General features: G+C 41.9%; 1 protein-coding gene across 1 annotated transcript in view; it reads left to right on the top strand.

Annotated features, from left to right (window-relative positions):
* Nucleotides 1-299: 299 nt before the first annotated feature.
* The window catches only part of COLQ (collagen like tail subunit of asymmetric acetylcholinesterase), a gene marked incomplete at both ends in the record, with an annotated part of 40,628 nt that continues 16,615 nt past the window's right edge, over nt 300-24,312 (top strand). Inside the window, 9 exons of the mRNA XM_082330441.1 lie at nt 300-405; nt 12,931-13,043; nt 14,837-14,941; nt 17,585-17,629; nt 18,339-18,365; nt 20,066-20,137; nt 22,502-22,564; nt 23,578-23,604; nt 24,255-24,299. Of these exons, the coding sequence (XP_082186567.1) occupies nt 300-405; nt 12,931-13,043; nt 14,837-14,941; nt 17,585-17,629; nt 18,339-18,365; nt 20,066-20,137; nt 22,502-22,564; nt 23,578-23,604; nt 24,255-24,299 (603 nt within the window). The remainder of the gene's footprint in view (nt 406-12,930; nt 13,044-14,836; nt 14,942-17,584; nt 17,630-18,338; nt 18,366-20,065; nt 20,138-22,501; nt 22,565-23,577; nt 23,605-24,254; nt 24,300-24,312) is intronic.

Below are 24,312 nucleotides of genomic sequence, written 5' to 3' on the forward strand. Positions count from 1 at the left end.
CATGCCCCAGTTTTAGCAGCTAATGTCTACAATAGGGGCAACTGATCCAGTGCAGGAGTTAAATATAACCATGTCTAGTGTAAGGAGAAGATTTAATGGGAAATGGTTGGCATTCTTTCTTCCTAAAGGCACGGGGGGGGGGGGGGGGGGGGGAGACGTACCACAGACACACACACGCATCCCACGGCGAGGGAAGAGGCAGAGAGCAGGCAAGGCAGAGAGGGAGCGAGGGGGGAGAGCGAGCGAGCCCCAAAGCAGCCCTGCGCCTCCGAGCCGGACTCTGCCAGGGCGCAGCCAGCATGTTGGTTCTCAGCTCGCTTCTCTGGGGATCTTACCTGCAGCTTTTCTTCTGCTTTGCTTTATCTCAGACTGCGTACGTTGACAATGTCTTCTCACTTTCAGCAGGTAAATTGCTTTAAGTCTTGCTACTTTTCCTTGCTTGGAGCTCTCCTCTGCCCTCTGATTCTTGTACTTTCCGGTAATTGGGAACACAGGATCAAAAAAAAAAAAACAAAACCAAAAACCTTCAATTGCAGATCTTGGTGGAGGAATTTGCATTGCAGACCTGTTCTGCCACATGCCGGGACATTTTTGTTGCTTGGTTGTTTTTGCTTTTTGCTTTATTATTTCTGGTTTTAAACCCCTCCCTTCCCTTCCCTGGGAGAAATAATAGACAAGATCCTCAGCTGCTCTGAAATGCTTTTTTTCCATTGGCTTCTATGGTGCTGTGATAATTCATGGATCTGGCCCAATTACTATATTACTTTCATGTCTGCGTGTTTTTTTCTATTTTGGATGAGCCTAGGTAGATTACAGCAAGAGAAAGAAAATGAATCTCAATGTATATCTGCTTCTATAAATAAAGCCCTGACCTCAATGAGCGCTGCCGGAGTCCGACTGGATGTTAGCAGAATAAACATCATCTGGCTCTGGCTATGACACTAACAAATACTCGGATGACTTACATAGCAAACAAGAGTCCACTGCATGGAAAATCCCTGCTAGGCAAAGGCAAAACAAATTAGTTGTCAGCTGAGCCAGGGCACTGGAAATCCCACTTAATAGATTTTACAGTTTCCTCAGCAAGACTTTCCTTTAGCCACGTTCTGTGCAAAGGAAGGGGAAAGTTGGCGAGAGCTCTGACTCCATCTCTCCTTTGAGGAGCTTCCACCAAACTATGGCAAATTGCTCTCCCACCTTCTGTCTCTTACTCTGTATCTGGCAAGAGAGATGCTTCTAACTAACATCCTAGATTCCTTCAGTGTCAAATCTGAGATGGTTCAACTGAGATTTATAGGTCAAGGTCAGCTATACCTACAGATCCTTCCTGTGTCTTTCAGATGAAGACAGTGACCAAAAGGGTGCATATTTTAAGACTGTACATAAAACCAACCTTAGACGTGCATCTAAAGACACACAGCCTTTCTCCTTCTCTCTCTAATGTCTCTGCTGTGACCACAGCGCCAGATGGTTTACATTCAAGACATTTAAGACAGAAGGGTGATCAGGAGGGTAGCTTCTATGAGATGATAGATTTCTGCACTAAATAATAACAGTAACAGTATGCATGACTTCTTTTAAAGTTCTTTTTAAAAATCTTTTAAAATGTGCAGAGCTAGTACACTGTATTTCACTCCCAATGGTTTGAACAGTCCATTCATTTAAAGGTATTCTTATTCAAATAATAAGATGCTGAGGATCACAAGAGTAATGCAGATATCCTTTGGGGAAAAGCCCTATAGCATTTAATAACACAGTCATTAGAGTTCTGTAGTCATTTCAGATAGCTTTTAAGATAACATCTAGAGAAGTCTAATGTTCGAAGAAGTACATCCTTTGAAGAATTTAATCCATTCCTTTTAACATTTAGGAACTAATAATTTTTTCTGCTAAACTCTATGGGATGCTAAAAAGCATTTACATTTGTTATCATTTCTGTTCAATTGGGTATGCTTTTTCCATGATGTTGAATTAGTTAATGCTGAGGTACAGGAATCATCAAGATTTGTTTTCTCTGGTATATTCCAAATTGCTTTGCAATAACATGTAAGTTATTAGACCTCAAAAATTGTTTTGAAGAGCTTTATCTTTATTTGCCACTTGTAGAGGCTGCCCAGACAAACAAGAATTTCACGTTTCCATTGCCTGCGTGGCCTGGCCTTTCTCCTATGGCACACATTTGTGTGTCTAGAGAAGTCATTTAAACTGTTCTCTTAAAAAATAACAGTTCAACAAACAAGTCCTTTCTCTTCTGAGGTAGAAGTTCCCATTTCTGCTGAAAAAGTAGTAGAAGAGGCAAATATGAAGGAAAACACATAGCTTATTATTGTCCACACGGGTGCTTTGGGGCAGAAGGGTACTTTAGTATTTTGTCAGCAATTCAGCTATGTTAACAAGGAGCTATGAACACCATTTGAATCCCTAATTCCACACCAGTGAGAAAGCTGAGATAGAATAACAATAATTGCACAGCAATAAAAATATTTTACAGCAGTAGTGCCACACATACAGGTTTAATGTTAAGGATGGTATTGTGTCAAAGTAGAAAGAGCGCTTGGGGATGGCAGGCTAATCTTCTACCCGAATATCGTGTCATGAAACAGTAACTGATGCCTACAGGCCTTGAAACTGGCTGTTGATAGCAGCAGATGCCTCCTGGTTGCTCTTAGGGCCAGGCTCCGCTCGTTGCAGTACAACATTTTCCATGGTGCAGCCCCCAGGGCTTGCCCACGAGGGACCCTGGGGCTCGCCGGGCAGCAAGGGCAGCCAACCGCGATCCCTTCCTCCCCCATCTCCGCAGGCCGACAGCTTCTGGTTTCAGGCTCGGAGAAGGTATGAACCCGATCAGAAAATGTGGTTCCCAGTGTAGCAGCTCAGGCAAATCACCACCCAATACACCGCTCCGCAGTAAAGCCCTGCACCGTGCTCTTCTGACTAAGCTACTGAAAATTACCTTTATATCCAGCAAGCTCTTAGCAAGGCTTTTATCACAAACGTATTGTAAATGTTTATTTGATAATATATGGAAAAAATTACATCTGGTGGATGATTCAGTCATAATCCCACAACCGCAGGGCTGGATTAAAAGCCATACTTTGGGGAGCTCTTACATACCTGTGTGCTATTATTACTTGTTAATCAGGGCTATTTGGTATGGAAAACTACATAACAAAAAACTCCTTTAGTGCTTTGATTGCTTCTGCATTTTAAGAAAAATCTCCTAAGAAAAAAAACAAAACCATCTCTATTTTCTGGTAGAAATCTCATGGTGGGTACAGGTGAATTAATTCCATTTAAATTCTCAATTATTTTAATGGTTTCTCAAATGTTCTGTGACTGTCAGCTAAGTCAATTATTTGTATCTGGCACCAAGATGTAATTTCATGTTTAAAGAATGGATTTCAGCACTGTACTTGCAAAATCTAAAACTAATCACATTTAACAGTGAGGATGTTCTTAAGCGACAACTTGTCTTTCCTACAGTTGGGAAAATACATTTGGGTATTTTCCAGGTATGTCTGAAAACTTCTGGACTAAAAGTACTTTTATGTCTGTCCTCACACATCTTTGTGTAGCAACAGGTCACAAATAAAAAGGCTTAGATGTCACAAAGCAGTAACTAGAAAGCAGAGATAAACAACTGTTAGGGGGAAAAGTGTTCGTAGAACAACTGGGGAAAGAAGAATTATCTGGATCTTTGTCTGCTTTGCTGCCAACGCCACCTTATAGTCCCATCAGCCTCAAGCAACAGCACATCCTTGTTTCTGGAAGTATTTTCAATGTCACGTCAGCTCCAAAGAGTTGAGTCTCCTGGTGCTGAAGCATCATTTCTGGAGGAAATGCTTCAGGGAATAATATTACAACACGCCTAAGCATGTGGCTGTGGTTCCACGTGGCAGTGAAAACCCCCAGGGGTGGGTAGATCAACCCTCCTGGAAACAGCGGGTTTCTTTTCAGGATAACCTGTCCTATCCCACCCTTATGCCACTGTGTTTATGGTGTCCTTTATAACCATTTTTCATGGCTCTGCTCTACTGAGGTTCCTGCACTGTGCACTTGAGGAGGTTGCACTCACGTGATGAAAACTAGGCGTGAATTTTAAAAATTAAAAAATTCCTGATGGAAGGAAGGTTAAAATTCCTGATGGAAATGAGCCACTGGCAAAGGCTACAGCTTCATTAGGAGAAGGAAAGCAAGGTGGCCATAAGAGAAGGCAGTCACCTGGTTGTGGATCTGGCTTGTCAAAGTTCTTGGGGCTTGACTCGGCTGGGCATTTAAAAGCTTTCTTGTTTGTGGCTCACAGAAGCCTGAAAGAGAGGCAACAGATTCTTTCAGTAGAATATCTCTTCAGCTTGAGAGAAAAAAATAACCTTGGGATTGGCCATTTGCACTTGGTAACCCAAATGAGTGGCTAGAAAGATAAACCAAAAGAAGGGTTGTGTAGTGGTTACCCTTCTAAGCTGATAAATAAGGCAGCTCCTGAACAGCCTCGGGGGAAAGGCTTGGACTGGTAGCAAAATAACAGTCTGGTGTGGTGTAGTTACTGTTGCTTTAAGTAAATGGGTCTTTAAAATAAACATAGTTACATTAAAGAAGCACCTGATTCCACTTTATCTGTAGTTTCTCCCCTGGTAGGTATGAACTGTGGGTTTCCTGCTCAGGTCAATGCAGATAATACTCAGGGATGAAATTACCTTGGGATTCGTAGACCCCCCCTCTGGTGTACGGTGCCACTGCCTGTGCTGAGTCAGGGGAGCGCAGAGCAGCCACGCTGGTGCACGGCCTGGCCACAGCTTCGTGCCTGCCCCCAGCTTCGGGTCGGGAAAGGCAAGGGGAAGACCGATGCAAGCTGCAATAGCAAAGGACCCCCCAGGAGGTCCTGTGAAACTAGCAGTAGACAATGAGTAGAAGCCCACTTGATCCTGTGGTCGAGGGGCAAGGAAAGGACATCAGAGGCAGTTCAGGAGATTGTGGCACTTGCCTTGCAGCAGTAAATAAAAATCAGAAGAGGACACAGCCACTAGTGAGGAAGATGGAAGCTGGTTGTGACAAGGCTCCTTAAGTACAGCTCTGGGTCTTGCATGCAGGAGGGGACAGGGGCTTCCAACCTGCTTGCGGCATTACTGGATGATAAGGCACTCAGCTTGTCAAAAAAGGTTCAGGCTATAATGCAAATGGAGGGAAAGCAGTCAGTGAAATGCTGCTTAAGGTGAGTATCATGAATGTTCACTCGCTCAAGAAAAATGCGTATCAAAGGACCGTGTGGTCCCCCTGTGTTCCCTTGGTCCCCCTGGTTTAATATAAGGTTTGACTTGGCTGGCTCCATGTGGTGAGCTGATGGGGGCAGAGACATCCTGAAATACAGAAGCCAGGTTTGATACCTGGACTCCTGAAGTGCAGGAAGCTGGGACTACACCAGTGGCCAGTTCATATTTTTTTTTTCTGGGGCAGCATTTGTGTTACAAGTAAGGTGGCTGCCCAACGTGAGATGTGGAAGCTCCTCTGGAGACAAAACCCAAGCAAAGCCAGTATTTTCCAGGTAGTTGTTTTGTGGTGAATAAGTTCTCCAGCTGCCAGGGACAGAGGTCAGTACAGGAGCTGCGGCTTGGCTTTCCAGTGAAGGAAGCAGTAACCAATCTGAAGGCTTTTCTATAACCTGTGAATGTTTCTGACAGGCAGCAACCAGTCCAAAAGAGCACCTCAGCTGAAAGCGAGGCTGCAGCTGGCATGGAGATCCCAACTGGTTGAAGGAAGCTTGTCCATGCTGTATCATTGCTGAGAATGAGCATAGCACTATCTGTAGTCCATAGGTATTGGACATGCTGGTGAATACTAGATTTTTGTTGTGACCAGGCTGGAAGGTGGAGGCTTAAATTCCAGCACAGCAAAGCAAGCTGTTTCAAAATCAGATGTTTGCAGTGGAAGGATGGGAGCTCCACCGACAAGCAATCCAAAGTGCTGTAAAATCAGCTTATTCCCTGTGTACTTATAGACAGATAGTGCTTGTAGGCCTCTGCTCCTAGTACAGACAGTTCATTTGTGGGTTTGTCAATATTACCAAACCCCTGCGCAGGAAGGGCGCAGTCTGTGACTTCGCATTTTAGCTTCCTTGGTTTTTACAGTCTGTTTCGTATCAGACACAGAGGCTTCCCATGGGTGGCCTGTATTGGCACAGGAGCACCAGCAGCATGATTGCAGCAAAAGTTAAAACTATAAAAAAATACCATTTGTGTTTATACAGGAGGAAGTTTGTTGTCAGGATAGGCCACGTATCCCTGCAGTCTTTAACTCTTGGTGCTAGGATAGCGTGTGATTGCAAAATCAGGGGGCATGTTCAGCTGTAACGCAATATAGGATTCACCCAGGACGCGTCCGGAAGACCTGTTTCATGCTGCAGCTTAGTAGGTAGAAGAGAACTGGGAAAGCCCTTCAGTTCTAGGGGGAATTGTTTGAGGAAGATCAGAAATAGGCAAGAGAGAAAAATCCCACAGGAATTAACAGACCCCAGCCTAGATGTTCTGTTTCTTCCCGTCTCTCCAAGGAATCATCACTGTAATGAAAAGGAAATTGGGGGGATGCTTTCCGTAGTAACACAACTGTAATGGTAAAAGGGCATTTGGGATGAGAAGATGGCTATAGGGAGAATGCAGAAGAGGACTGAGACAGTGAGGGGGGAAGATAAAAGAAGCTGTTAACCATTTTTCTCAGGAACTAGCAAGTGTGTATGCATAAATGCACGTGCCCGAGGCAGGCACACAAGTAAAGGGAGATGCTTTGTCTAAAGAAGGCAGTGCTACAATTTCAGTTTTCTTCTACCCAGGGCAAAGTGTTGATAGATATTTTTTTTAGCTTCTTGAAACTACAAGGTTAATGACTTTTTACTATACCAAGTCAAGATAGAGTTATTTTTTGTGAAAGGCAGGAGAATAAAGTCAGCTGGGCTGTGAATCTGTTGCAGCAAGGGTGTCATGAGGAATTAACTTAGTCCATGTTAGCAAAGTTTCAAAAAGGAATTTGAAGGCGTTTCTCTGAAGTCATTCTGAGCACACAGCAACACCCACAGTCTCATAGGGATCCTCTGGGACTGTCTGAGCATACGGTGGAGCAACATCAAAGTCAAGTGCATGTTTGATCTATGTCAGCACTGACAGATTATGACCTTGCAGTTGCAGAAGGGTGGCACTGGTGTCTCTCGGCTTCGTGGCTACTGATCTCACAGATGAAGTGGGAGAGGACTGCGTGGCACTGAATGACACACAGAAGTCTTTCGGGGCTGACGCTGCAGCCATCTTGCATTAATCTTTAGGGTTTCAGGCTCTTCTATAGATTGTAGCAGGTTCTTAGGCTTTAATACTCAGAGTGTTGAGCTCAACATACTCAAGCAGTTGAGTTTTACAATCCATTCATAAAATGACTGAGACGAGATATTGTGATTTACCAGACTGGAATTTTCTGGTATTGTAACTGAGGCATCTATGGCTTTGGGGGAGTTGCTTAACTTCTCTGTGCCTCACTTTCTTATGCACTGAAGGGGAATAGAGTTGTCAACATCATTTAGCAGTGTCTAGAGCTCTGGACCTCTGCAAATGGAAGGCAATAGAAGGAAAATTGCACAAAATAGCCCTGTTGTGGTTATTGAGATTTATAAGCCATGGGTTTATTTTATAAACCTGTATTATAATGCACTGAAGTGTTCCATCCATCAGATTTTATTAGGATTTTTCATGTCGTTGTGAAACTGGAGCGCAGAGCCAACCCAAGCAAATGCTCCTCTCTCTTTCCGTACTGATCTCAGAATTTTCCTTCTGCAAGCAATCTGCGAGAACAGTATATGATCTTCTGGCATATGCATTGCCCTCATATATACACATAACACAGATTAAATGTCTGAAGTATTTGCATATAGGCAGCAAAAGGCCTTTCCCTCACTTAGAAGTCTCCCATGCCCCTTTGCTTTCCTGCGTCTTGCCATTTTTGCAGTATTTTCTAAGGCTGAGCTGCAAAGATGCAGCTGCCTAGCACTCGCCAGCCGGGCTGCGAAGGGCTAACCTGGGGCTGCGAAGGGCTAACTTGGGGCTGCGAAGGGCTAACCTGGGGCTGCGAGGGGCCAACCTGGGGCCTCGCTGCCTGTCAGCGCGCAGGAGGTATCAGGAGGCGCTGGGAGCCGCGGGCTGAATATCAGGTGGGGGCGTAGACAGAGCGTCCTTGCTCCTCCAGCCGGGTGAATACCGAGGTCCGCCGTCCAGGCAGCATGCCAGGGTTCGTGCTATTGTCAAGCTTTTTGCACGTTGACTGATTTTAAATACTTTTATTTATTTATTTATTTATCATGACAGCTTCTGAGTGTGCGCCAGCTAGTAAAGTACACATTACTGCTGGCACAGCCCATAGCCGCTTTGGGGATTAAAAACAAAGTCTTCTCAAATTTTTATGAGTTATTCTTGGCTGAAAAGAAACTTGCAACGTTTCAGCTGGATTTTTTCGTTTTCTGCCAGAAGGATGGGGAAGTAATTTCTGATCAGCTTTGCTCTGTTCTTTAAAGACTTTGAAGCCCCATTTCATGCAAGAGGAAACCAGAAGCCCCGTGTCTCATCCTGTAGCTCCCAGGGGAGCTTCATGGGTCACCGCCTCCTCCACACAGACACCATTACCTAAGTAATGGTGTAGGCTTGATATATTTCTTTGGCATATTTATATTAGCTGGTTTATAGGAAAAGATATATTTAGGCCATCAACTATAAGCTCTAAGTTCAAAAGGGTACCAAGAGATGCAGACCATTCACCAACCTGACTGTCTGATGCAGCTCCAGACATGAGCTGTATTCCCAGCTCTGCTTATATCTCCTTAAAGCACATTTTGGGTCACAAAGCTTTGTAAAACACATTTTAAAGAAGTATGTATTGTTGAGGCTGACACATGTCTTTGGGGTTTTAAAGGAGAGCTTAATACCTGCATCGCCTCTGTAAATAAAGGATTTTGAGCTGTATGGCTCTCAAAAGGCACCTTTGACAAGCTCTTAAACTTTCCTAACATAAAAGGAAGAAGTGCCTTAGCCACTTTGCAATAGATGCACAGAACGGTATCGTGTGGCTGTGGCCTGTGGCACACTGCTCGCCTTGCAAGGACAGTGAGAGGAGCCCGAATGAACAACAAAGCAGATGAAAAGTCTCAGTTTCAGCTGGACAAGCCCACATTCATTAACTGACTAGTCTGCCCAGCTTGTTTATTATTAATTCTGAGTGCCATCCAAGTGAGAGAAGCACCTGTGATGGGGTGTCAGCCATCAGAGGTCTCCGTCTAGCGGAGTCCTGCCCGTCACAAGCTGGGCAGGCCACCAGCGCTGCTGTTGGGGTGACAAGCCTTTGGATAGCAGCTCGGCTTCCCGTCAGGGCTTGCTGGATGAATGTGGTCGCAAATAGGAAGGGAAACACGTTAAGTATCTTTTTCCGTTCTTGTCCTTTCCTCCTCGCAGTTGGCCTACAGCTTTGTGATTTAGGATAAAAGTCACTTTCATGGTTTACTTATGATTTTTTTCAATGAAATCCTGTAAATTTAAACTGAAACGAGGACAGAACTTCTCTGATACCTCTTTTGCAGCTGGGGGGTTCGTAGGGTTGAAGGTCGGCTCTAGGAGCAGCTCTAGGAGAGCTAAGAGAGCTATGAGCCCCACTCTGGGGGACTCAGCCTGGGTGAAGGCTTCTCTCCGCCTCTGCATTGCATCATCTCAGATCAGAATTCCCAACTTCCAGCTACGGTCAGAAGCAAGCAGTCTGCAGGAACAAAATGAAACATTGCAACAGCTTATTTAAAATATGTTATTTTCTGAAGCAACCATTGCCAGTATACCCATAGATTTATACAGTCACTTTCTTTAATTAGATTAACATATAGTCTGGACCGTAAAAATAATTTGAGTTTGAAACTGATAAAGACTTTCTATTTTAAAGGTGACTATTATAATTTTTATGTTCTCTGAAAATGTTTGCCACTTAGACAAGTCCTATAAGGAGTTTTTCATTTTGTCTTCCTTCTCTTATTGAATAAGTTCTTTGATATTGCATCTGTTGAAAGAGCAGTTTCCGTACGAGATATGTAAACGCGCGCTCTGTGTAGGCAGGGTCTTCACATTTCACAGAAAACTATGACAGTCCTATTCTCGGGCTGAGATTTTTTCCACTGATGGGGACTGGAGTATTCTGAAGCTGTGTTTAGCAAACAAAGTTAACCCGGAGCATAAAAATATACATTGCATTTGCAGAGAGCCTGTAAGCCTGTCAAGGTAACCTTTTTGTGATATGCAAAACAAGCCAATACTGTAATGGTTGTAAATCTTGGATCTGTCGCAGTTACAAAATCCATACCAATGAAATGCAGCGTTATTGGAAGATCAAATTATAGCAGTCATACCTGTAGTCACTCAGTGACTCACTCATTTTTTTGCTCTCTCTTCTTCATATCCACCTGCCATACCTGCGTGTGGGAGATCTTTGGGTCCAGGACCAGCTTTTTCTTAAGTATTTGCTTTACAAGTACACCTTCCAGAACATAGCCATGATTGCTGATGGAGCCTCTGAAACATTAACTACCTACATCACTATATAATTGATATCTATTCTATATAATAGTAATAGTAATTAGATACCTTCTTTTTCTTGTTTTCCCATTGAGATCAGCACATGCCATCACTGTTTATATCAGCAAACCTAAATCGTGTTTCAACCTAACTTGTGGTACAGTAGTATTAGAATAAGACTATAAAGACTGAAATCAATGGCTATTTTGCTATCAATCAACTCAGTTAGCCATAGTGTTTTTCATAATAAGAGCTGTTCCACAGAATTTCAGACTTCATTGCCAAAAAGGGAAAATCCCAATATTTTACAAACCAGGACTTGCCTTTACTCATGAGAACATGATAAGTATCCTATTAAAGCTATAGATGTACATCTATATTTAATTTTATATTTGCAAAATATTTCAAGAACAACACTCTAATCTCTTCTCTTATTTTTTGGGGTTTTTTTAAGCAGCAGTACAACTGCAGTGATGCAAACCTTTTTCTACAGTGCCTGGTAGTGATCGCTTAGCAACTAAGCCACATCAGGCCAGCTTTGATATTCTTATTCTTGTTGAATGATAATAATCCTACTGAAATTTAGTTAGATCATGGAATAAGGTAGTACTAAGAAAGAGTGATGATATTGGAATGTGGCCTAAAATAAAATAATAATCACATTTTATATCCTGTTAAATTACAAGCTGTCCATTGCTTTAATAATATGCAATTTAGTCCCAATGCAGTATGTTCAAATACAATCCTGAAATTAAGATAACCATGGAAGTATGTATGTGTGGTAAAAATTGAAGACCTTCGTTACAGCCGCATAAGAGTGACTGAATTCAGGATAAGCCAATACAGAACTTAACTCTACATATCTTTGTATTTTATTGCTTGTGCGACCTGGAGACAGGCAAACTCAAATCTTTGCTACTTTTTAAAGATCATTGGCATTTTCAGTATGTATTTAAAGCTTTAAATGAAACAATATATCTCTATTTTTTATTATAAATCTTCTGCCTTAAATTGAAGTTTTTGGTTGAGTTTCAAACTTGTGAGGAAAAGTTGAGAAAGAGTCTTCGGTATGGATCCCTTCAGATTTTAATTAATTGACTCATCTCTCAAAGGTATCATCACAAATAGTGTTTTAATAGAGAAGAAAATCTGGGTAACATAAACTACCCCTGAATGCTGCTGAATCACGCTCCTCTGGGCAGCTGGTTTTTGTGCATCAGGACTGAGGGAAATGCTGTCCCCCTTAACATGGGATGGTGGAGCTGATATAATACATTTTCCGAGACATTTGAAAAACTAGAAGTATCTCTGTCCCTTAGAAAATCTGCCTTACCTTGAGATGTGACTAATATCCAGCCTGCGATTGCTTTGCATACAAATCTAGCAATTTTGTCGCGTTTGTCTGGCTAGAAACTTAATTTGGAGATTTTCTGTTAATACCAGATACTTCACCATGGGCTTTTCTTCCTACTGTATTTGGCTCCCTGCTGCCCTTCAATTCACAGATACCCATTGCAGCTGCCACTAGCCAGAGGAATAAACCAACAAACATAGATAAATATTTGCTGTCCTTGGCCAAACCTTTACAGAAGGCCCCCACCCTGATTTAGAGATGTATTATCCAAGGAGTAAACAGATTCAGGAAAAAACGCAGTATAAATGCATCATCTTCATGTCCTTTCTTCGTGGCTCTTTGGTCACAGCTGCTTGTTTTGTTGATGGAAGTTTTCCTGTTAGAAAAGGGTAAATACATTGCCAGACACAACTGAGATCCTGCCTTACCAGTCAGTCAGTGGCAAAGCTATCAGCTAAATCTGGGTTGCAGTGTATTTACTCCTAGTGATGATGCACGAATCAGAAATAAGGCAACCTGATTTCAGGCCCAGGGGAAATATAAGCAAATGTGCCGTGGAACAACTTCCCACTCTGTTATCACAGAAGTGCCTGAAGTGGTTTGGTCCATGGGGAAGGCTGGTGGGCAACAGCACGGAGAGCTTCCTTGTGGCACATGGGCTGTAATGGGAACTGGAAGATGCTATTTCTAATAGGCTTTTGAAACAGGGAGGGGAGAGACAGAAATATTTCAATCTATTTTCGAATGTTGCCTATCTGAAATTTTCCAAACTTAGCCTGTGTCATAACCACGTTAAGAGCTTAAAACTCTGCATAGCCTTCAGCACAGGAAGGATCTTACAGACTTTAGGGACCACTGGGTTTCTTTAATCCCTGCTTGGATTACAGTGTTACGATCAATGCACGCAGGATGTAGAAAAATCCTGTGGAATGGAAACTCCTCCTATTCTATAAGAAATGTTTGTGGTGTTCAAGACAACGGATGAGTGTTTGTATTGAACAGATCTCCCTTGTTTGGAACAGAAGAAACATCTCAGTCGCAGAGCGTGCTGCCTCCTCGGCCCTCCTCCACCGCCCCTGTTTCCACCACCGTACTTCAGGCATGGCTGGAGCACTGTAAGTGTGGCCTGGGAGCCTTTCTCTTCATTTTACATGACTTTTTGTGTTTGACAAAGACTGAAGTATCCTCTCGAGCACTGCTTCATGGTGTCACTCAGCAAACCTGTCTGGCTGTGTTGATATCGCTCTGTTAGGACAATCATTCAACATCCCAGACTGGGGCTTGAAGTAAACCTCAAATAGATCAAGGAATGAAACGAGGCTGGGTTTGTTCAAGCAGGTAGTTCAAGTAACTTAAAATATTCTCCTTACTCTGTTTTGGGACCTTCCTTACGGTAAGGCAATCCCGGACTAATGGAAATGGAAATGCAATAAACCAAGTAAGGACAGAAAGGCAATTTTCTGCCCTACACAATGATTTCAGAGTGTACATTATATAGGTGCCCTGGTTGCATCATATTTGCCTTACCCAGTAGGTGAAATGAAGGTCTCAAAATCCTCCTATGGAATCTATTCCCATCATTTTGCTTTGCAGCAAGAAAGATGTGTTTGGGTTGCTGGTATGGAGTTTTCACTCACCCATCTAGGCACGTACCTGCTCTATATGATATGTATCCACACACATATGTTAACATATGAAACGCATAGGACACAATGATATAGCACTTATTGCAGGGTCTGTTAACTCCAATATATTTTCCATCCCAACAGAAAGAATTTTTCTACCTACTGAGTAATTCATACTTCTTAATTCTACTATTCATTTACCATGTGCAAATACTGTGATTATTGCTAGTGTTATGTAAATAATGACTAGAAAGATCTCTGACAAGAACTAACCTAAGAAAAAATACAGTGTAAAATCCCCCATTGGCTTCAGAGAGATCACGTGCTATTTCCCCCAAACCAAAATCTAGTTGCCTCCCCTTTCCTCATCTTTTCCCCTCTCTGTGCCGTGGTTGCCACAGAAAGGAGACCCAGAGACAAGATCTCCTTAGGAAATGTGATGTACACCTTCAGTGAGGAGGAGGTTGGGACCAGGGCCCCTGAGATTCCTCCAAGCAGCCCAGAGAGTAATCTGAGCATAAAATCACCCTTCACACCATCGCCCCCATAAAAACACAAAATAAAACTAAGTAGTTACTAGGATGATGGGAGTCATGTGAATTCACTACGAGTAGTTTGTGCTTTGGAGTCTCTAGTCGGAGCTTTTCTGGAAAATGGCTTTTCACTTGGAAGCTCAAGGTCAGTGGTGTTAACCCAGTGTTTCTGGCTCATTGGTCGTCTGCATTTCCAGGGGAGATGATTGCTTTTGTCACAGGATGTAAATAAGGCAGTTTACTCATGCAAACCTAGTTTTAAAGTCAAAAGGTTAGACATTCATTGATCTTTAAAGGCACCAGCTCTGGACTGCAGTGAACAAATGCCTCCAGGTTAGTATCTTCTGGGGCGAAGTTCACGCTGCCTATAGCCCCACTGAGCATAGTCTCTATTATTAGAGCAAAGACACTATTTTTGGAGAGGAGCTGCTACTTGTAAAGTGGGGTCGGGAGAGAAGGGTCAGGTCTAAGAATAGGCCAGGGTCCCACGCTGGCTCAGAGGGGCGTATTGCAGCCTGGCTGCGACGTGCCTCTGGCTGAGGAGGAGGAGGAAGCGTGGGGCAGGACACTATGCTGAAGTGCTAATGTTCAAGCATCCATGAAGACAACCTTGTGACAAACCCTAGGCTTCTCCCTAATGGAGCGAATAAACTCTCTTGAGGCTGTAGCGTTCAGTGTCTGTTTATTTATGCATTTTTCCCCCTGCCTATGTATGGCTGCAGGTTCACCCATATGTTTTATGTTACGTAGAAGCTGCTTGCCTTGGATATGAAAGAGTTGTGTGAAGAGCTCCAGATAACACAGGCTTCCTCTCTGCCCGGATTGCATTGCCCCACAGGGCCTCCTGGCCCCCAGGTGAGTGATGCATTTGTGATTAAACCACATCGTTCTCTCACTTCCTCCAAGGTCCTTACAAAGCTGTAAAATATCTTCTGCAAATACTTTTTACCACATAAGCATACAAGCTCTGGCTTAATTTCATTTTGATATGACTATGCATAAATCATGTAGGCTTTTTACTCAATGTTCTCATCCCTGCCTTGCATACTCCAGTAGGTTTCAAGTTCACCCTTCATTTTCGTGGAGTTTTACAGTGGGTAGCACCCATCAAAAATCCCAGAGATGCCATCACTTCCTTCAGAGGCACTTCTAGTTTTTTCTTTGCTTTGGACTCTGTTGTCCTTTATGTGAGGGAAAGAGTCCGTGGAGTGGATGCATAAGAGGTGCAATGAACTTGAATGTTACTGGAGTACATCCCTGAGAGGGCGAACACCTACAGTACAGATCAGAGACGAGGAGGGGCTTCAGAAGGGCAACGGGATGGGATTCAAGAGATGTGGGAGCTCCTAACTTGACCTGCAACATCTCTGCCTCTGACTTGCTGGGTAGCCTTGGGTCAGTCCCTTTGAGCTCCTGTTTCTTTTTCTACAATTTTTACATTCAGAAATCTTCTGAGGGAGGGCAGAAATCTTCTGAGGAAATGGTCCACCTCTAGGGGGAAGGTTTTTGCAAACATCTCTGTAGCATGGAGAAGATCACCCATCTGCCTTTCTGTTCCGGTTTATTCCCTCCAAAGAAAAATACAACTTTTCAGGGGTAGGTACTACCAGCTGTGCCTGGTGCTTTGGGACAGTGATCTTCCTCAAGGCCCCTGGGTGCTGGTTTTATTACAGTACAGCTAATAGCAGGCATGGCACGGGACCTTCGCTGCAGCAAAGCTGTGACTGAGGCTTTGGCAGCCCGAGAAGTTAACAAGCACCCAAACACTGTTTAAAAAGTAAGGACGGTGCATCACAGTAAAGGTTCAGTTATGTGGCAAAGAGCTTAGCTCTAATTATTTAGAAGTCAATACTTCAGAAGGTATTTGTAAATAGCCTAGAAGATGCAATGTGAAAGCCACAAAGTCTTGTTTTATGAACCTTGACTTTTCTGTTCTGCCATTTTGTCTTTGCTGAGATGCAGGATGAGGCAGACTCATTTAGCATGTGAGTTATGAGGTGTGGAGAGAAGCGATGGGAAATGTTTGTCCTGTCCTGTATTGAGAAAAGACTTCTCTGCATTATGAAACAGGCCTGCAGTGTGGTTGGCCATGATCCAGAGTTGCAGTACATGTGAAGGAAGCAGTTGTTATTTCAGTGTTCGCTAGACTGTCTTTTTTTTAAAAAATCCTCTTATTACTCTTTCTGACTTAAATTGGAAGAACAGTAATATTAATTCTATTGTTCTGCAAGCTCCATTGCTATAAATAATATTAATCTTGCAACCAAATGATCTATGACCCCTCCAAGAATATTTTTAAATAGAGTAGGCTGGCAGATTTTATCACAATGGCAGACAGCAGGGTGGGTATAACATGGCCTTGGAATTTTTAATTATAAATTGCAGGACCGTGTCTTATAATGGGCCAGTGTTAGAGCCAGCAGTCCTTGGGGCAATACTTTTGTGACAATGGTCACCTGGAAAGAAATGCTATCATTACAAAAAAATACCTAAGAAGTATTTCTGAGTTCTTTTCTGCTGCAGCTTGCATGACTTTCAAAGGAGTTGTAAAAGCTCATACTGTTGACTCAGAGATTAATTTTAACACTTTTTCATAAGAAGGAGAATTAGATTTGTAATGATATAACTCAGAGTATAATTCTTCCCATGTGTAACCTAAAGTAAAATGAAAGAAAAAAGATAAAATTTGACTCTGACTCTAATAGGGTGCATTCTGATTTTCACTATTGAGAACCTAAAATTACTCTACTGACTAAAATAATTGTAGTAATTTGCATTTGAGGGTACACTTTGCTCCTACTCATGTATAATTTGCATCATGTTTTGGACAGTATAAGGCAGCCAGGATCCAAACCTGGAGTGATTTGTACATTGAATCTAATGCTCCTTTGATGAAGGTTCATGGGATGTTTTTCCTTAGTCATTCAAAAATAAAAGGTGGTCTGTGAACTGAAGCATTCTAAAAACAAAACTGGTTTTCTGATTTGTTTTCTGAGATGGGGTTCAAGGTCTACCTGGATTAAGAAGTCTCCTGAAAGGAGAATCAGCCTTATCTGAGAGAGAGAAATATCTTCAGGATTCAGAAGTGGTATCAATCTTCCGTGTCCATACCACACTGCAAAGCCCATCCCACATGTCTTATGCCACTTCCCTTACCACCCCTTTGGCTGACCTCCTTTGCCAGCTGACGCGGTGTCTCTGTGCCCTCGTTGTCGCTAATTCTTCAGGACTCCAATAACTTCTCATCTTTCCTTTGCCCCAGGCCTTTTTTCTTGCTGGTTTTCTTCATCTAGAAGATGACCCTGCACTTCTCATGTCAGTCCAGCGTGCTGTTCAGCAGTGGCACAGACCTGGCATTTAGAGGCCACATTCAAACACCACATCCAACTCCCCAAGCTTGCAGGTTCACACTGTTCCCAGGAGACACCTGCAGGGCCATGGGTTGAGGTAAGACAACCGCCTGTGCCTTCTGACTAATGCATTCACTTTCCTCCCTAGGGTCCACAAGGAATTCCTGGTATAATGGGACCAAAAGGGGAGAAAGTAAGTGTCTGTGTTACAGAGTTTAATGTATTTTTGAGGGGGCAAGGAAAGAGATGGGGGGGCACTTGTGTCAACTTTTTTGCTTGTCTGTTTAGTCAATGGTGGGCCTTTTGGATGTGGGGATTTGCTTTAATTTGAAATGTAAAGCTGTGAATTGGTTTGAAGCTATGATTTAAATCTTCATCTTTCAGTGTTCATTTTCAATCCTGAATTTTTTTTTATGGATTCTCATGATAGCTACCTATGTTTACAGTATGTGTTAAGAAAACAGCTCAGGTGCACAAGTCAGTGATCTTACTGACCCAACAGCCTTTGACCACCATGGGAGGATGTGAGAAGCAGAGCTCTCCCATGCAGTGTTAATTGTGTGGGTCAACTCAGATATTAAAAGTGGTCTATATGTTAAGTTATGGCTTCAGCTCTGCAAAGCATTTGCTCCACGATGATGCTTAAGGAGCCTTATACCTGAAGCTGAGCATGTAATTACATGCTTTGCTATACAAGGGGGTGACTATAGATTTAGGACTGAAAACACAGGAAGGACCAAGGAGGTCTGCTAAAGCAATTCTTCTCATTTTACCTCTGGAAGCAAAGTCTTGAACACAAAGATATTCACAATTTTTTTTTTTTTTTTTATAAATGCATTAAATAATGAGCCATTGTGCTTCATGTGGTGCCTATGAGACTAATATATTCCTTTCTCTGGCAGGGGGAGATTGGCAGGCCAGGAAGAAAGGTATGAACGAAGGTGCTGTCTCAGACACCCGTCTAATACTTGACACATAGCAGCTGTCAGAGCAGGGTGCAGACAATAGTTAAATAAAAATTAGCTAATGTTGAAGTTTAACAGGTTTGTGCTGCTTCCCCTGGTACCCAGGATGGGTGGTAGGGAGCTCTGGGCGCAGGGCTGGAGAGCTGGGCCCTTTGGTTTGAAGAGCTGTCCCAGCTGGTTTGAATTTGACAAATTCCCTCAGTAAGAGCGTGTGGCTCTGGCCAGACTGTTAAAACAGAGTGGGAAATTAGCTGAATTACGTCTCTGTGGACAGGGGAAGCAGAGTATGGGAGCTATCATAAAAGGTGTACTACAAAAAGCCCAAAGCAAAACCAAACTTTTTACTCTTCCAAAGTCTAAACAAGGCTTGGCCAAATACCCCCAAAGGAGGAATACCCGTTAATGATTACACTTACAAAGTTTTGGCACCAATGCAATGTGCTGACTACAATCCTATGCTTGGTGACATATGAGCCATGATATATTGTCAAAAATATGTGGCCCTACATGTGATGAAACAGAATGCGTTATCTTAGTCGCTAAGTACCTCCATTTAATGTAATTAACTTTAAAAGAAGACAGAAATGCAGGATGAAATTGGAGATACGCAGGGGGTAGTCACTAACCAGGAAAAGAAGTACCCTTCTAATAATATACCAAGGATTTTAACACCCTTCTAATAATATACAAAGGATTTTAACACCAGCTACCGCTTAGTAATTCAAATAAATACAAAACACATAAACAAAAGAGGTCTTTTTCTTCAATCTAAATTGCAAATGCCCTACAGTAAAAAAAATATTACTTACATAAATTCAAGTGTTCAAAACAGTAACGGCTCAGAGTCACCCACTGAGCTACAAGACAGTGCAAGCCTTAAACACGGTACATCAGTACTTACTCTTCTGACAAAAACTAGTAGGTCCCAAAAGGGAAGTTGTCCAGGTTGGAAATAAAACAGAATAACTCCTGCTAAAAGCTGTCTCGTTTGTGGGAGGTCACTCTGAGCCCCAAAATGTCATGATGACATTTCTAAGGTCATATTGTCAAGTGGCATAAAGCAGTGGAATAGCACTAATCTGCAGCATTTTAGGAGATGATACTCAAAGAGTGATTTAGAGGCAGTAATTAAAATAGATAAATAACTATGTATGTAGTAATTGCTAGTCATGTAGTAGCTAATAAAGAGCAAGTATAGCTAGTAATATGAGAATGTTCAGAATAAGAATAATAGTAAATAAAAATAGGAATATCTTAGTTAAAGATTTGGTTCTGTTCTTAATGTAAATTGGATTTGTACTGATATAATTACATGCAGGTCTTTTTCATTTGCATTGTATTATTAAATGAAAAGAAGATTTAAGTTATTGATACTGGGGTTTTAGGATGATTATTTTGACTGCATGTAGATTTACTCTGTAGCTAATCTACTTATTCGAATCAGTATAACCTGGTATTTCTGCAAGCCCACACTGCCTCCAGTAGCATCAACACAAACTGTATTATGAATATAATATAGTATTTTTTTTATTAAAAACAAGGTAAAGAATCATTTGCAGTTCTTTTCCTGAAAAGACTTTATTCCTCCATATCTCCTATCTGCAGTGGAGGCCTGTGTGTAGGAATGTTACATGAATCTTTGTAATCAATGTTTTCCGTTCAAGGGTAGACCAGGTCCCCCAGGCGTCCCTGGGATGCCAGGACCAGTTGGATGGCCTGGACCTGTGGGACCGAAGGTAAGACTAAAATTCACATGGGATCACCTGTTCAACCTCACGATCTGAACACAACAGTTGTCTCAGGAAGTCTCTAAACCATTGCCTGCTGGAGGCTGGGAAGCTGCAGCAGTGCAAGGACTCTGTACTTGCCCCGTTTCTTACACTGCTCTACAAAGACCTGCCCCGTCTAGGGCTAGGTTACTGCACCTTCAGCCTAGCCCCTGTAGCACTTCTTATGTTGATTAAAATACATGAAAGGGAAATTGAAAGTCAATCTAATGAAGACTCATTGATAACCACTGGTGTCTCACAATCACACGAATCAGTGTTTCAAAACTGATCATCATCTTTGTGACTGCCCTTTATGATGATCTCTTTGCCTGAATGTGTACTTCTTGGCAGCGTAACTGTGTGCCCATGTGATGACAGGGAAAATACCAGGTTGATGTCAGGGGAAAGAGATTACAAACCATGTGGGTTGCTAATCAGATCTTTGAAGTTCGTTCCCATACAAACAAATATTCATTCCTGTGATTTTTCATAGCCAACAGCAGAAGAAATGGCAGGACATGCTTTGCTACTGCAGAGTGGTTGCTTCATCTGCATTTATTATAAAAAAGCTGAAGGACAGTCCTTTACTGAGTATTAGCTTATGCAAAAAGTATACAGCTCTTCACAGGAGCCACAGTATACAGAGTTTCTACTGGGACTTTTGAGATAACTTAGTTTTCTTCAATCCAGTATGCATCAGGCAAAAGGACTGCACACAATGTTTAGTTCGAAGCTGCATTTTGCAGTAAATCTTTGACTCTTCATTTGCTCCATGAAGGTTGGTACCCCCACCTCAGAGGATGTGATGCAGTAGCTCTTGCTACTGCAAGAATAATAGTAGATGACTTCTGAAGTCAAGCCACACCTGGGAAGCAGACCCTCAAGCTCTTCACAGCCGTGTTAGATGAGGAACATCATATTATAGTATATGGGAACGTAGGCAATCAACAAGAGACTATGTACGAAAAAGGAGCCAAGGTTCACTTTGAACTGTGAGATGAGAAATGGTGCCCCCAAAATGCAGTGTGCTGTGATTTCTCGCAGTGGGTGCAGTGAGGGCAGAAGGAAAGTTCATCTACCTCAGTCCCTCATAGTCTGATTAGTGAGAGCACGGCAGTCAGAAAACTCATTCACTGGGCCTTTTCCTTATATAAACTCTAGTTTTATTTATGAAGTCTTCCTAATTTTGATTTTTTCTCCTCTTTGTCTGTTGTTATGCTTTTTCATCACACTCCTAGAAGCATCCCTCACATTCAGTAGTAATACTTTTTCCTATACTTTGACTGCAAGTCCTACTTGCTCTTTGATTCCAATTCTTCTGCTTTTATTGTTTCCTCTGATACCTCTGTTCTTTAGCTGGGTTCACACTTTCATTTCTTCTGGTCTTTATAAATTTTGGTTTCCTGCCTGTCAATGAAGGCTCCAGTCGAATAGATGCCAGCAAATCTCCCATCTGTTGTGTCTCTCTTTCCTTTCTCTTCTTCTGATCTCTGATCGTCCCAAACTCCTGATACTCATCTTCACTATAGTCATTTTGCTTCATCCTCTTCTTGATGTAAATCTCCAGTAAGCTGCTGTTTGGGTTTTTTTTTCCCCTCATTCCCATCTCTGTGCCTTCTATTTCTTCAGCTGGGCCTCCTTACTTGCCTTCTCTTTGACACAACCTTGGTCTAATCTTTATTTCTCCTACTTTGTTTCTTCAAGTCTTTTCTGAACTTCTGCCGGGGCAGCAGCCAACGTGAAAATCCCCTCCAACTACTAGGACAGTGAAAGCCAAAGGAGAATGAGAGCCAGCTCTATTCTGCTGGTAGGGCTGCTGCATGTCTGCAGGGACTACTCTGTATTTCACCCTAGATATAATTAGCTGACAGCAGCCAGAGAAGTTGTTGTAAAGCCTTTTCATAATTTACTGGCTCCAAACCACTGTAAAGCACATGATATCTCAGAACTACAATAAAAGTAATTTCTGTGCCTCCCCAAGCCATAAAGGACTTGCAGCAAAATACCTTTCTTTTCTGCAACTCAGTGGAAGCAATGCTGGGTAGAGACAATGCACCGTTGCTGCTAATTTGCCTGCACATCCTTTAATAGCATCTGGCAAAACTGATGCACAAGTTACGCACCCAAGAAAATGCAAATAGAAGAATAAGATGACATATGAGGACTCAGGCAGAATACAATTGCAATATAGACTTCCGACTACAAAGCTACACCAATATCAGGCTTGTCTCAACTATTTGACATAAAACCTGAACCGTTAAACTATCAGACATTCAAATATGACCTCGTCAGAGAGCCACAATAAATAACTCTCTTTATTGACCCCTTTAGGGTGAAAAGGGAGAGTTGGGTGTGATGGGATTGCCAGGTACAAGAGGACCAATGGGCTCCAAGGTTTGTTAACCAAACACTGCATTTTCAGACATTGGTTTCTAATGCTCTGCTGACAGCTGCTTCCCTCATGAATTTGCTGGAAAACATTTATCAAGATACAGCTTTTCTAATACAGCTAAAAAGATATGTTCTCCTTCAAGCAAGGTTCTGTTGTCTAGTTGGGCTTGGCTGTGTTTTTGGCTTTGGTGCAGATTACTGTAATACAAAAATTTATTTTAAAAGCAAAACTTAGATATAATTGTATCCCACTAGAAAACTGGCGTTCTGAAGTGTATCTGCAGCATTAACTTGCGTCTGCAATGTTTTCCACCCACCTCATAAGACTGTGGAGACCATTTTGGTCCTCTACTAAAACTATGCATGCGTATCAATAGTTGGATAGTAAGCACAATTAGGCCTGGATGTTCTAGTATCTCTACATCACTGCCTATAGCATAGCCTCTGCCTTTACAAATTCAGGCCACAATATTTTAAGGTACTTGAAAAAAATCAGGTAATTAATTTATTCAAATAAGGGACTGGAAAGAATAACTGAGCACTATTGTTTATTGTATGTTTCTTGAAGAGAAACTCAGTTTTAAAGTAATCTTCACATTAGAGGATTACTTAAGTGTAATTTAAGGATGTTCCACAAGGAAAAAGAAAGAAAACAGAAGAGGCAATTATTGCTAAAATTATTTTAGATCATTAATTGTGGCATCTAAGGCTTTATTCACTTTCAGTTACATTTTATTTCCTTTCTTTCCATTTTAAAAGCAATATCAAACCTGCTGGCTTTACCTGGCTTTTTCACAATGGCTTTTGGGCTGAGTTGTCTTGCCTTTAATTCATATTTCATAGTTCTGTTTCAGTGCAATTTTAGAAGCTATAAATATTGATTTGCATTTACAAGTTGATGCAATTAATTATTTGTGCTTCATTCTTTTTCTTCATTTTAAAGTTTGAAAGTCCTGCTTCTTGGGTAATTTTGAAAGCGAGAAGCATTAAAATATCTTTAATATCTTTCCCTTTAGGGTTTTCCTGGAACTAGAGGAGAAAAGGTCAGTGTGACAATAGAATAATGTATAATTTAACAATTGGAAACAGTTATGTAAAAAAAAGTAACTGCAGAAACAAGATGGAATTTTGATGAAGTCTAAAAGTCCCACTGAGAAATGAAAACAAGCATCGAGAAGGAGCACAGTCTTGTGACTTGGGCTGGGATGCTAAAGAAGTGAGTTTTACACCCCGTCTTCTTACGAACAAGTTACTACAGTGCACCACACTACACTTTTCCCATCTGTAGAATGGGCATAATAATCCCTGTTTGTTGGTCTGGTTTATTAAAGCTCTATATACTTTGGCACAGAGACAGTTTTTACTGTAAGACCATACAGTGGGACCTGAATGTGGATGAAGCCAACTGGGGGAAAAAATCAAGTTTGGAAATATTACATCCAGGAAAGCATGTATTTGAAGTTATTATCTGGGGAGAATCAGTCCCTTTTCCTACAAACCTTACTCTTAATTCTGTTATAATATCAATGAAAGTAATAAAGAAACATTTTAGGGTATCTACCATATACCTTACTCTGAAGATATTACTGTATTCTGTGTGACTCCAAATAATGCCTCGTGTGGGAGAAATATTTTTTGCTTCCTTGTGAAATGGTAGTATTTAAGCTGTTGTCACCCTGTTATCTCTCTCCAGGGATCCAGAGGTGACAGGGGTGACAAAGGAGTCAAAGGAGACCAGGTAATTTTCTTTT

This window comes from Platalea leucorodia, assembly GCF_965183815.1.
Source record: "Platalea leucorodia genome assembly, chromosome: 1".
NCBI classification, from domain to species: Eukaryota; Metazoa; Chordata; class Aves; order Pelecaniformes; family Threskiornithidae; genus Platalea; species Platalea leucorodia.